General features: G+C 45.6%; 2 protein-coding genes across 2 annotated transcripts in view; both read left to right on the top strand.

The window, feature by feature from the left end:
• The window catches only part of LOC124254171 (UDP-glucuronosyltransferase 2A1-like), a 15,982-nt gene extending 13,682 nt beyond the window's left edge, over nucleotides 1-2,300 (top strand). Inside the window, exon 2 of the mRNA XM_046688042.1 lies at nucleotides 288-2,300. Coding sequence (XP_046543998.1) covers nucleotides 305-1,822 — 1,518 coding nt within the window. The 5' untranslated portion in view covers nucleotides 288-304 and the 3' untranslated portion in view covers nucleotides 1,823-2,300. The remainder of the gene's footprint in view (nucleotides 1-287) is intronic.
• LOC124254162 (UDP-glucuronosyltransferase 2A2-like) overlaps nucleotides 1-14,350 on the top strand; it is an 18,427-nt gene extending 4,077 nt beyond the window's left edge. The window contains 4 exon segments of the mRNA XM_046688035.1: nucleotides 11,799-11,864; nucleotides 12,814-13,316; nucleotides 13,318-13,554; nucleotides 13,556-14,350. Of these exon segments, the coding sequence (XP_046543991.1) occupies nucleotides 12,831-13,316; nucleotides 13,318-13,554; nucleotides 13,556-14,350 (1,518 nt within the window). The 5' untranslated portion in view covers nucleotides 11,799-11,864; nucleotides 12,814-12,830.

The raw sequence follows: 14,350 nt of genomic DNA, 5'->3' as shown, positions 1-14,350 counted from the left end.
CGGAGAGCTAGCGATTCGGTTACACTGACATACAAGGGAACAGTCCTGAACCCCATTAGTAGTATATAATTATCTAATTATGAAAAACAATATATATATTAATATATAACGCACCGAAAGGCTTGCATAACGCCAGTCTGTTCTGATTTCAGAAAGAATCTAATCCTTTACAAACAAGAGAAAAGTCCGGACAAATGATATAGAAATGCGGATATAACTGTCCTGGACAGTGGAAGCAGTGACCCCTGAGAACCTACTCACTCATTGTCTTTTCTTATTCCTTGCAGATAGCCTCGACATCGTGATGGGACCCGGAACCGGAAGTCTCCTTCTGTTTCTGGTCTGCGTGTCGAACCTGGAAGCCGCCAATATATTGTTCCTGTTTTTCCCGATATACAGTCACATGAGGGGTTCTCTGAACGTGGCCATAGAGCTGGCTTCACGTGGTCACGTGGTATGGAATGCTGTTCCAACTAGACTGGCCAATCACAGGGGTATGCAGTTACCGGGCGTCAATATTCTGAAATATGAGTCGGTAGATGACTTCAACATTGAAGAAAAGCTACTGGATCGTGTTGTGAACGATTACTTAAACAATACCAACGCACAGGATCCGTTCGAGGAAGTGATCCACGTGTCTGATCTCATACTGAAGGACGAGAAGCTATTTAAAACTCTGTCAGAGCTACATTTCGATTTTATTTTATTTGATATCCTACCTCCTGGAAGGATGCTGGCCATAATTGCATATAAGCTTGACGTTCCGTTTGCCTTCATGGGAGCTGGGTTCGAACCCCATGCTAGTCGGACGCCCTTTGTCCCCTCTGCTCTTCCGTATCCAATTTTCGCATGGACAGAAAACATGGATTTTTGGACACGTGTTGCAAATGTGATCCTTGTTACCATGCATGTGTGGGTATACGACCCCTTCTCCCTCTATGGATGTGTCGCAACTTACGCTCCAGAAAGGCCCTACATCTCTATGGAATCTCTGACAGCCAAGGCCTGGCTTTGGCTAATTGACCAGGAACCGTTAATAAACTACAACAGCGCCTTTCTCCCCAATGTGAAGCAGATTGGGTCTCTGTCCGCAGTGACACCGAAGCCTCTCCCTGACAAATATAAGAAGTTCATGGACGGAGCGAAGGAGGGTGTGGTCATTGTTTCTTTCGGAAGTATTGTGAAAAGTCTTCCAGACACGATGTCCAAGAAGCTACTGACGGCATTTTCTAAAACCAACTATAAATATATTTTCAAAACGGAAAAGAAAGTAAACTTGGGACCTAACATTTTGTTAACCGACTGGATGCCACAGTCGGATCTTCTCGCCCATCCGAACACAAAACTTTTCATAACCCACTGTGGGGCTAATGGTCAGAACGAGGCTTTCTTGCAAGGTGTTCCGATGATTGGTTTTCCCATGTTTGCTGAGCAGCCTTATAATGCCAAGAAGTTAGGTTACTTTGGATTCGGTTTGGAAATGGATTTGAAAACGTTTGCTGTTGATGATTTGGTGTCAAACATCAATGAGGTGATTCAGAATTCTTCCTACTCACAGAAAATCAAGAAAGCTGCCGAAATCACCAAGCTCCGAGAAAGAAGTCCCAAAGATGAAGCTGTTTACTGGATAGAACATGTGCTCAAATATGGCGGCGCCCATCTGAGGTCGTATTGTCAGGACATGTCGTTGTATCAGTATTTGTGTCTGGACGTCATCGGGCTTGTCCTGCTCATCCTCCATGTGTGTGTTTTCCTTATATGGAAGTCGTGGCGCTATTGCTTGAGGAAAGCCAGTAAACAGCGAAAACAAAAACGTGAATAATGTCTATGGAAGTCATGTTGCTCAGTTTGTAGAAGAATAGCTCAGATGCCAAAAGCAAAACGTGAATGATTGAGATGGAGACTGAGATGAAGATGAATGAATGAATAAATGAATAAATGAATAAATGAATACATGTAAATGAATGACCTTTATTTTGTCCAATTGAGATGAATAGTACATATATGAAAGCATCTCATATTGTAATATTAAACACATTTACGTATTCAAACATAGTCTCTGACAAAGTCTCAGCTTCACAGATACAGCAGGGCTGTGAAGTCCCAGGAGGTGATGCAATGTCAATAAATACAGCCCACTCATTCAGTGACATGTTTTCAATGAGTGGTGTGATTCCACCTAGAAGGGTGGTAATCTTGAGTTCATTATCATCACAATCGTTGCATTGCATATGGCTTTCAATGGTCATATTGTCAAACAAACGTTCACTAAGTGCATTAAACTTAGATAATAAACTGCAGCAGTTTAAGAGTTGGTGTTTCACGATATCATCACACTCGGTGTCACAGAGTAGGCACATCCCACCTACAACAGGTAATACACCAAGTTTAACTAGACTGTACTCAGGTCTGGTTGAGTCTACAGTCTCTGTGGGGCTAGAGCACCGTGATTGTTGGCAAAACGGCTCATTTCTGGTGTCTGAGTGGGCGTTGTTTGCCAGTTCTTCATTTGCCAGTTTGCGTCATCTTCTGCGTCTGCTACTTTTCTATTTATAGTTCTACTTCATTCAAGCTTCCACGGAAAGTGACCAGTCTTCATACATTCACTCAGAGATCGTACTTTTGAACTTTTTTAGAAGTTCATGTAAAACCAGGTAATTTGGCCAAGAAGTAAGCTTCAGGTATATCGATGATCTGATATCGTTCAGTTACCATCACATAGCCGATTCCTTCTACTGATTTACCCACCTAAACCTGAAATTAAGGCGTGAGAGCGCCACAAATGTTTCATATTTAGATTTATGCATGGAGAATCAGAGTGACAAAAACTCTCCAAATTTATGTATGAATAAAGAGGAAATCTTTTCAATGGTCAACATTCCTTTCATGTGGAGCAACTTTTTAGGTACACTCGAGAATGCTTTTTTTACCAAAATGTCAGAGTGCGTCATACCACTCTTGCTCAGAAGTTGTTCGATCAAGGTTACAACTTTCAAGGCCTTAGTAAAGCTTGAGAAACGTTTCATGGTAAACATCTTGAGAAAAGTTATACATTTGATGAATCAGTGACAAAAATGATGTCCTATGCAATTCCCTATTTTCTACCCTACTTTCTCGAATTATTTCAGGTGAACAGTTGACAAGACTTTTCATTTGTTTCTGACGCGTGCTCACGGCAGGGCAGGGCACATTTGCCCTTTCATCGAAAACCTGGTATCATCACTATTTCATAGTGATTCATACATGCTCTGTCATCGTATCACATGCATTGGATCACTGGATTGTCTGGTCCAGACTCGATTTGTTTACAAACAACATGGTACAGCTGTAATACTGCTGAAACAAATATACATGTATACTCTTGATATAGTCACAATTGTACAATCGACTTTTTCTTTTAGCAGAGATTTTGTATGAATGTGGAAAAGGGTTTTGTCGCTTCTATTCTTATACCAAGAATCACAAGTCTTTGTAGATGATCAACTTCTGTATTGTACAATGGCAACATTTCGGTATAGTTACGTATACTGCTTGAAAACGGTATAAGTATCTATACCGGTATGTCGCCATTGTACAATACAAAAGTTGATCATCCACAAAGACTTGTCATTACTTGCAACTTCTAGAATGCCTCTCAAACAGTTTTTTCTTGTACCTGTGAACACTTACCTCGTGCAAAGAGTTGTCTCCCCTAATGCCATAACGGTAGGCCATGGACACCTACTGGCGTATGTACGGAGAAGTCCTGAAACACCATGACCAATGTCCCCAACACATGGTTGCAGCCCATGGATACCAAGATATACAGACTGTGAAGTTTTAAGTTTCAGGAGGCGCGGGATCTGCCATAACAAGTTGCACTGTCGTGCTGAAACCAGTCATCCCTATTTGATACGATATTCATAAACACATACTCTGTCATAGTATATCATGATGTAATTAAATGGTTTGTCTGGGCCAGACTTGTTGACAGACCGCGTCATACAGCAGTGATATTGGTGTGTGTGACGTTACAAACACATGTTCATTATATAGCCGTAACTATACAATCGACTCTGCTTTTAGCAGATATTTCTTATGGAAGTAGAAAGGTTTTTTTCGGTGCTATTTACCATCAGCCTCGGTGACCTTAATACAAACATTTGTTTGCAAAATCTCCCTACTCTCTTTCCTTATAAGCCAGATAGAACAGTAATATCTTATGGACACCCACACACAATTTGTGACCTCTCCCCCCAATCCATATCTTATACATGTAGATCAAAGGACATCAATGGCTGTATCCTACATCCTGGTACATACCTGGACAAGAGACCACGTTGCCGACCTCCATGCTGGAGACACATGTCGGTGTCAGATCAGGCTGTATCCTGCATCCTGGTACATACATGGACAAGAGACCACGTTGCCGACCTCCATGCTGCAGACACATGTCGGTGTCAGGTCAGGCTGTATCCTACATCCTGGTACATACCTGGACAAGAGACCACGTTGCCGACCTCCATGCTGCAGACACATGTCGGTGTCAGATCAGACTGTATCCTGCATCCTGGTACATACCTGGACAAGAGACCACGTTGCCGACCTCCATGCTGCAGACACATGTCGGTGTCAGATCAGGCTGTATCCTGCATCCTGGTACATACCTGGACAAGAGACCACGTTGCCGACCTCCATGCTGCAGACACATGTCGGTGTCAGATCAGGCTGTATCCTGCATCCTTGTACATACCTGGACAAGAGACCACGTTGCCGACCTCCATGCTGCAGACACATGTCGGTGTCAGATCAGGCTGTATCCTGCATCCTGGTACATACCTGGACCAGAGACCACGTTGCCGACCTCCATGCTGCAGACACATGTCGGTGTCAGGTGAGGCTGTATCCTGCATCCTGGTACATACCTGGACAAGAGACCACGTTGCCGACCTCCATGCTGCAGACACATGTCGGTGTCAGATCAGGCTGTATCCTGCATCCTTGTACATACCTGGACAAGAGACCACGTTGCCGACCTCCATGCTGGAGACACATGTCGGTGTCAGATCAGGCTGTATCCTGCATCCTGGTACATACCTGGACAAGAGACCACGTTGCCGACCTCCATGCTGGAGACACATGTCGGTGTCAGATCAGGCTGTATCCTGCATCCTGGTACATACCTGGACAAGAGACCACGTTGCCGACCTCCATGCTGCAGACACATGTCGGTGTCAGATCTGACTGTATCCTGCATCCTGGTACATACCTGGACAAGAGACCACGTTGCCGACCTCAATGCTGCAGACACATGTCGGTGAATGCTGCAGACACATGTCGGTGTCAGATCCGACTGTATCCTGCGTCCTGGTACATACCTGGACAAGAGACCACGTTGCCGACCTCCATGCTGCAAACACATGTCGGTGTCAGATCAGGCTGTATCCTGCATCCTGGTACATACCTGGACAAGAGACCACGTTGCCGACCTCCATGCTGCAGACACATGTCGGTGTCAGATCAGGCTGTATCCTGCATCCTGGTACATACCTGGACAAGAGACCACGTTGCCGACCTCCATGCTGCAGACACATGTCGGTGTCAGATCAGGCTGTATCCTGCACCCTGGTACATACCTGGACAAGAGACCAAGTTGCCGACCTCCATGCTGCAGACACTTGTCGGTGTCAAATCAGGCTGTATCCTGCATCCTGGTACATACCTGGACAAGAGACCACGTTGCCGACCTCCATGCTGCAGACACTTGTCGGTGTCAGATCAGGCTGTATCCTGCATCCTGGTACATACCTGGACAAGAGACCCCGTTGCCGACCTCCATGCTGCAGACACATGTCGGTGTCAGATCAGGCTGTATCCTGCATCCTGGTACATACCTGGACAAGAGACCACGTTGCCGACCTCCATGCTGCAGACACATGTCGGTGTCAGATCAGGCTGTATCCTGCATCCTTGTACATACCTGGACAAGAGACCACGTTGCCGACCTCCATGCTGCAGACACATGTCGGTGTCAGATCAGGCTGTATCCTGCATCCTGGTACATACCTGGACCAGAGACCACGTTGCCGACCTCCATGCTGCAGACACATGTCGGTGTCAGGTGAGGCTGTATCCTGCATCCTGGTACATACCTGGACAAGAGACCACGTTGCCGACCTCCATGCTGCAGACACATGTCGGTGTCAGATCAGGCTGTATCCTGCATCCTTGTACATACCTGGACAAGAGACCACGTTGCCGACCTCCATGCTGGAGACACATGTCGGTGTCAGATCAGGCTGTATCCTGCATCCTGGTACATACCTGGACAAGAGACCCCGTTGCCGACCTCCATGCTGGAGACACATGTCGGTGTCAGATCAGGCTGTATCCTGCATCCTGGTACATACCTGGACAAGAGACCACGTTGCCGACCTCCATGCTGCAGACACATGTCGGTGTCAGATCTGACTGTATCCTGCATCCTGGTACATACCTGGACAAGAGACCACGTTGCCGACCTCCATGCTGCAGACACATGTCGGTGTCAGATCCGACTGTATCCTGCGTCCTGGTACATACCTGGACAAGAGACCACGTTGCCGACCTCCATGCTGCAAACACATGTCGGTGTCAGATGAGGCTGTATCCTGCATCCTGGTACATACCTGGACAAGAGACCACGTTGCCGACCTCCATGCTGCAGACACATGTCGGTGTCAGATCAGGCTGTATCCTGCATCCTGGTACATACCTGGACAAGAGACCACGTTGCCGACCTCCATGCTGCAGACACATGTCGGTGTCAGATCAGGCTGTATCCTGCACCCTGGTACATACCTGGACAAGAGACCAAGTTGCCGACCTCCATGCTGCAGACACTTGTCGGTGTCAAATCAGGCTGTATCCTGCATCCTGGTACATACCTGGACAAGACACCACGTTGCCGACCTCCATGCTGCAGACACATGTCGGTGTCAGATCAGGCTGTATCCTGCATCCTGGTACATACCTGGACAAGAGACCCCGTTGCCGACCTCCATGCTGCAGACACATGTCGGTGTCAGATCAGACTGTATCCTGCACCCTGGTACAAACCTGGACAAGAGACCACGTTGCCGACCTCCATGCTGCAGACACTTGTCGGTGTCAAATCAGGCTGTATCCTGCATCCTGGTACATACCTGGACAAGAGACCACGTTGCCGACCTCCATGCTGCAGACACATGTCGGTGTCAGATCAGACTGTATCCTGCATCCTGGCACATACCTGGACAAGAGACCAAGTTGCCGACCTCCATGCTGCAGACACATGTCGGTGTCAGATCAGGCTGTATCCTGCACCCTGGTACAAACCTGGACAAGAGACCACGTTGCCGACCTCCATGCTGGAGACACATGTCGGTGTCAGGTCAGACTGTATCCTGCATCCTGGTACATACCTGGACAAGAGACCACGTTGCCGACCTCCATGCTGCAGACGCATGTCGGTGTCAGATCAGACTGTATCCTGCATCCTGGTACATACCTGGACAAGAGACCACGTTGCCGACCTCCATGCTGGAGACACATGTCGGTGTCAGATCAGGCTGTATCCTGCATCCTGGTACATACCTGGACAAGAGACCACGTTGCCGACCTCCATGCTGCAGACACATGTCGGTGTCAGATCAGGCTGTATCCTGCATCCTGGTACATACCTGGACAAGAGACCACGTTGCCGACCTCCATGCTGCAGACACATGTCGGTGTCAGATCAGGCTGTATCCTGCATCCTGGTACATACCTGGACAAGAGACCACGTTGCCGACCTCCATGCTGCAGACACATGTCGGTGTCAGATCACCCTATGATTTCGAAGAAGAAACAGATACGTTCTAATTTTCACCCGGGGCAGAAAGAGAATTTACTCACAACTTGGCTCAACAAACTTGGGAAGAACTATGGTATTAAATTCACCTCATATACCTGTACCAACTCTAACATCCTACCTACCTACCTATCTACCTAACTAAAAACATAGCCACTCACCCACCTATCTATCTACCTACCTACCTACAAACATAGTCACTCACACACCTATCTATCTACCTACCTACTTACCTACCTACCCACCCACATACCTATCTCTTACCCACCTACCTATCTACCTACCTACCTACCCACATACCTATCTCTTACCCACCTACCTACCTACTTACCTATCTCTTACCCACCTACGTACCCACCCACCTTACCTACCTACCCAACCCACCCACCTTACCTACCTACCCAACCCACCCACCTTACCTACCTACCTACCCACCTACCTACCTACCTACCCACATACCTATCTCTCACCCACCCACCTACCTACTTACCTATCTCTTACCTACCTACCTATCTACCTACCTACCTACCCACATACCCATCTCTTACCCACCTACCTACCTACTTACCTATCTCTTTACCACCTACCTACCTACTTACCTATCTCTTTACCACCTACCTACCTACTTACCTATCTCTTACCCACCTACCTACCTACCTACCCATCCACCTTACCTACCTACCCATCCACCCACATACCTATCTCTTACCCACCTACCTACCTACTTACCTATCTCTTACCCACCTACCTACCTACCTACCCACCCACCTACCTATCTACCTACCTACCTACCCACATACCTATCTCTTACCCACCTACCTACCTACTTATCTAAAACCTACCCACCCTACCACCCACCCACCTTACCTACCTACCCCCTACCTTACCTACCCACCTACCTACCTATCTCTTACCCACTACCTACCCACCCGACAATCCACCCATATACCTACCTACCCATCTACCCACCCACATACCCATCTCTCACCCACCCACCTACCCACCCATCTACCCACCTACCTATCTACCCACCCACATACCTATCTCTTACCCACCTACCTACCTACCTATCTACCCACCCACATAACTATCTCTTACCCATCTACCTACCTACCTACCTACCCACCCACCCACCCACCCACCTACCTACCTACCTGAATCTGCAAATGTATATGCATACAAATATAAAAACTAACTATCGCAACACGTATGATTTTAACCCCCATACAGCCATTTATATTCATATCATAATTATACTTGTTTGGGTAATTGACTTCACCCTTAGTCGAACCAAACATTGATGTAAGGCGAGCATTAGAGCAAAACGTGTACCAAATATTCAGTTTCAGTTAACTGTTCTTACAGCTCGATAACTCGGAAAATCAATATATTTCGTTTTTGATAAGCACGTATGGAACCCCGTCAACTAATAACTACTCATGTTCTTGAGGGCTACTGCAAGAGATGTTGGTTGTCATCAGCTGATTGGCAAGACAATATCAGCAAACTAATGACGTTACTGACCTTATGCGTTCAGATCGACCAAGGGAGGATACAGCCCTTCTCAGAATCACAAGACTTCATCCCTTCATGTCAAGTGGCGCGTTAGAAACCGAGTGGCTTCCACTTTGTCCAAAAGAACGGTCCAAAATCTGCAGAACGTACCTTGTTGTCCATAGAGCACAAAGCAGGACTACTTCCTTAATGTCAAGCTCAACGTCATTGGAATGTAATGGTATGAGGAACGGTCCTCTGGTCGGACGAAAGCAGATTTCTTTTGTTCATGGCTGACGGCCGAGCTCGTGTTTGATGCTGCAGAAACCCCGCATATACACAACATATTATCCTACAGCACATGTCGTTTGGCGGGTGTTCATTGACTTATTGCATAGGTACCTCTCATATAACTGGAAACTTAACCTTGTGACGATCAGACCAAATCTGAATGGACAACCGAACATCACTGACATTCTAGACAGGATTCTATACTGGAATCTTGAAAATGACCCCATTTGTTAGCGTCATACGACCATACATGTAGTTATCAGCTCCGCAAAATGTTTGCTTCTCTTGAACAGAGTACAGGTTTTCGTTCTTTTTAAACCTGTATTGTCAAATCGTAAGTTTGAATAAGTTCTTTGCTATGGTTAATGAAACAAACATATTGATACTAGGAACAAATAAGGGTGGTGCGATACTTTTTGCCATGTGTATATAGGAATTTACAATTCATATACAATTTTATTGTATTAGCCACCTACAATTGAATGTATATTATAACTGTAATCTTAGGAATGATATCAGGAGGAAATACAGAATTTCTCTCTGTGTCATCGTATTCTGCTCGATGGCATCTCTTGGTACATCTTCAACAATATATATACATGTATCCTTTACATGGTTTACCCTCTATCTATGCAGATGCGTTTATCAGTGTGGAAGTGGACACGGTTTACACTGCAGACTAACTGTACCACACCAGGATATAACCAAGGATGACAAATACAACAGAGGACTGAAAGCAACGATCTACGCGTACCAGACTACGTCTATATCCCCACATCGCCGTCATATCAGTCGGCAGCGTGTAATACAGGGACTGCCTCACTGAGTGAAGCTTATGTACAGAGGAAGTAGGTCAGTGTTACAGATAACAAGTATCGGAAAGCAGGTCCAAAGTCAAAGTTCACTGACTGGCGAGAGCACGACGGTGCAACTTATGGTGGACTGAAACTTCAGTCCAGGGAGAATTCAGAGACTGTATATCTCGGTATTCATGTGCTTCAACCATCTGTTTGGGACATGGTCACGGGGTTTCAGGAGCTCTCCGTACATCCGCCAGTGTTGCATGATTTCAAGATACGAGTCGAAAGCTTACGGTTATGGCATCAGGGGAGCGAACTCTTTGCACGAGGTCAGTGTTGACAAACAACCATTAAAGCTACATTTAGAGGACAGACTTCGTGCAGCAGACCGTCAGTCTCATTCTCAGATAGGAATGCTGTATTGTAAATGTCGGCAATCCAAACCTTCCTTGTCATCAACCACAGCCACAAATGGTCTGATTCTCCGCCTTGTTGAATGTTGTTCACGGATCTGTGACTGTTGACAGACACCTTCGGTGGGTAACATGTGTTATATTTGGGATCAGTGTTTAAAACTCCCAAAATCCCAACCCAGACAGCCGGAGTGGTAACTTTGAAAAAATACCAGTCCGAAAACAAACTTGCCTGTCCGGTTTTCAACAATGAAAAACAAAATAATTAGGTTTCTGAATATTTTACTGTTTATAGGGGTCGCAATGAACAACATAGCACTAACTGGCAATGTACCGAGTTTACGTAAACTGAAAGTACATGTGTTGTGATTGGTTATTGCAAAATGAACTGTCCAATTGTAAATAGTTTAACATAATTATCATAATACCTTAAACACCTCAAACTGACGAAAAGAGAACCTGTCTGATATTATGAAATATTTACTGTTAGGGGTAAAAAACATCTACCAGACCACCGGACAGGCTACTTTTGAAATCTGACCGTCCGATATGAACATAGACCGTGCCGGCAGGAATTTTAAATGCTGGGATCACACTTTCGTAGTAAAGGACAGATTCTAGTACTTTTGTTGGGCTGAGTCCCATCCGGGATTCGAACCCACATCCTCAGAGTCAGGCACCTAATCATCACCTAACCCGCTCAGCCACCGCGACTTCCACAAAAATGGAAGTCGGACAACTGGTAGTCTAGACTGCAGACTTTGTGTACCCCTCTGATAAGTGTAAACTGGCACGGCTCCCGCGGGTGTCAATATATACATTTGACCACTTTCTAAGTGTCATTGTGTAATGATACCTTCGGCGGGATCTAAATATGGTCTGTGTGGTCTGTGGACAACACGACAAGACAGACGCTATAGCTCGATTCATTCTGTACCCATCACATTTCAGTGGGAACCCGATCACGTGTGTTGCAAGCTGCCCTGAACTTTCCCAGCCAGTAAGAACAAGTCCATAGTAAGTGTATGAACTTATTTACGTTCAGTAAGTTAACTCATAATGTGCTTGCTCATTATGTACATGCGACTAGAGTGACTGACTGAATTCTTGTTATCGCGGTATCAGCAGTGTTGCATTTTCTTGTAGCACATCCATTTTACGGACTCCTCTGGCACTAGGTAACACCTCCTCAAACAACAACAGGCATAGAGGCGTACAAAGAACTGGTGTTTTTATGCTCGCAGTACAACTAGCTGGCTTTCCTTTCTGCTGTTCTGTCCGTGTTCGTCCCGCTGTCTGCCGGCTTCCCGTATCCTTCTTTAAAGGCATATGAAATGATAACAATGTGTTTAGGTTGACAATTCTCATGGACAAAACCTGCTTAGCTGGTCATATTTTGACGAGCTTGACATAAATTGGACAAGTGTAGATAACATATCGTGTTAGACACTTTTTCAAACAACAACTTTACATATTGTATTGATGGGAGTACGATTTTGGACAATATTAACTCGTCAAACACATGCTGATACAATTCCGATCGATGTTATGAATCAATGGATAGGGCGTTATCCGGATGAGTGGGAAAGGACCAAAAGACTTTAAAAACTGCTTGTTGTTAGTGTGCCTGGAGCTGTAAGACGAGGACTGGTTGGTTGGAAGTCTGTAAACTCTGTGTCTGAATATCTCTGTATCCATGTTGAAATACGACATCTCATGTGGCTAGTACAATCATCCATTGCACGCACACGTGGCACAGAAGGATGCATTTATCCACTGCATCGTAAAGCCCATTCGACACACCTGGGATTTGGGAGCGTATGGTACATGGCCGTTGTTTCTGGATCGCAGTTCAAGCTATTATCCCTGGCTTTTCTTGGCAGATTCAGTTTGTGGTAGAAGTCATGCATTGACTCTAATATCCAATGTAAAATGCACTCACTTATCCAATTTTCTTTTGAAACAGGAAACAGATCTGCCAATATGTCTCGGCAGACGTATACAGTCACTTCTCTGATGCTGATGGTGATCGTTGCCAGACTGGACGCTGCTTCTATCCTCTTCCTTTTCTTTCCCGAGTACAGTCACATCCGGGGCTGTCTGCCCGTGGCAGCAGAGCTGGCTGCACGAGGTCACGTGGTCTGGAATGCTCTTCCGTCATATCTAGCCAATCGGGAAGGTCTTCAAGTATCGGGAGTCAATATACTGAAATACAAATCAGTGGATGGGTATGACATTGAGGCGGATATATTTGACAAGACTATCACTGGGTTCTTTGAGCAAGATAAAACGCCTCCCCTTTTTGATGAATTCAGGAAAATATGTGACATGATATTACGTGACACGAATCTGTTTCATGCGATTGAGAAACTGAATTTGGATTTGATAGTATTCGATTCAACACCATTACCAAGAATGTTGACCATTATAGCTTACAAGCTTGATGTACCATTTATTTTCTACGGTACCTTTTTTTGAAGCCCAGGCTAGCCGCACCCCGTTGGTGCTAGCCAGTGATCCAAGCCGTGGTATAGCCGCTACAACGGTCATGGACTTCGGACATCGTATGTTTAATTTCATTGTGCATTCCATGTATTATATCAGTGACCCCTTCTCGTACCCCGACGCTGTGGGTATATACGCACCCGAGATGCCTTATGTCACCATGGAAACACTCACCGCTAATGGCTGGCTGTGGCTAATTGTGCAAGAACCTCTTCGAATACCCGAAAGCAACTCTGCCAAGCGTGAAGTTCGTAGGTTCAACATCATCAGCTGATATCAAACCTTTACCTGAGCCATATAGGACGTTCGTGGAAGGAAAGAAAGAGCCAGTGATCATTGTATCATTCGGAAGCAAGGTTAGACTTTTCCCGGATAAAACCTTTCGACTCCTGTTGGACGCATTTACTCGGACAAAGTATAACTATGTTTTCAAAACATCTAAAAAAATTAACACTGCTCCGAATATTATGTTAACTGACTGGATGCCGCAGTCTGATCTTCTCGCCCATCCAAACACTAAATTGTTTATCACCCATTGTGGGGCTTATGGTCAGAACGAGGCTTTCTTGCATGGTGTTCCCATGATTGGTTTTCCCATGTTTGCTGAGCAGCCTTATAATGCCAAGAAGTTAGGGTATTTTGGATTCGGTATGGCGATGGATTTGAAAACGTTTACTGTTGACGATTTGGTATTCAACATCAATGAAGTGATCCAGAATTCTTCCTACTCACGGAAAATCAAGAAAGCTGCCGAAATCACCAAGCTCCGGGAACGAAGTCCCAAAGATGAAGCTGTTTACTGGATAGAACATGTGCTCAAATATGGCGGCGCCCATCTGAGGTCGTATTGTCAGGACATGCCGTTGTATCAGTATTTGTGTCTGGATGTCATCGGGCTTGTCCTGCTCATCCTCCATGTGTGTGTTTTTCTTCTATGGAAGTCGTGCAGCTTCTGTTACAGAACTATTGTCCATGGACCAAAAGAAAAACGTGAATAA

This window comes from Haliotis rubra, unplaced genomic scaffold (genome assembly GCF_003918875.1).
Source record: "Haliotis rubra isolate DU_JTF1 unplaced genomic scaffold, ASM391887v1 Scf567, whole genome shotgun sequence".
NCBI classification, from domain to species: Eukaryota; Metazoa; Mollusca; class Gastropoda; order Lepetellida; family Haliotidae; genus Haliotis; species Haliotis rubra.
The sequence above is the reverse complement of the archived record's forward strand: the minus strand, read 5'-3'. Positions and strand labels throughout refer to the sequence as shown.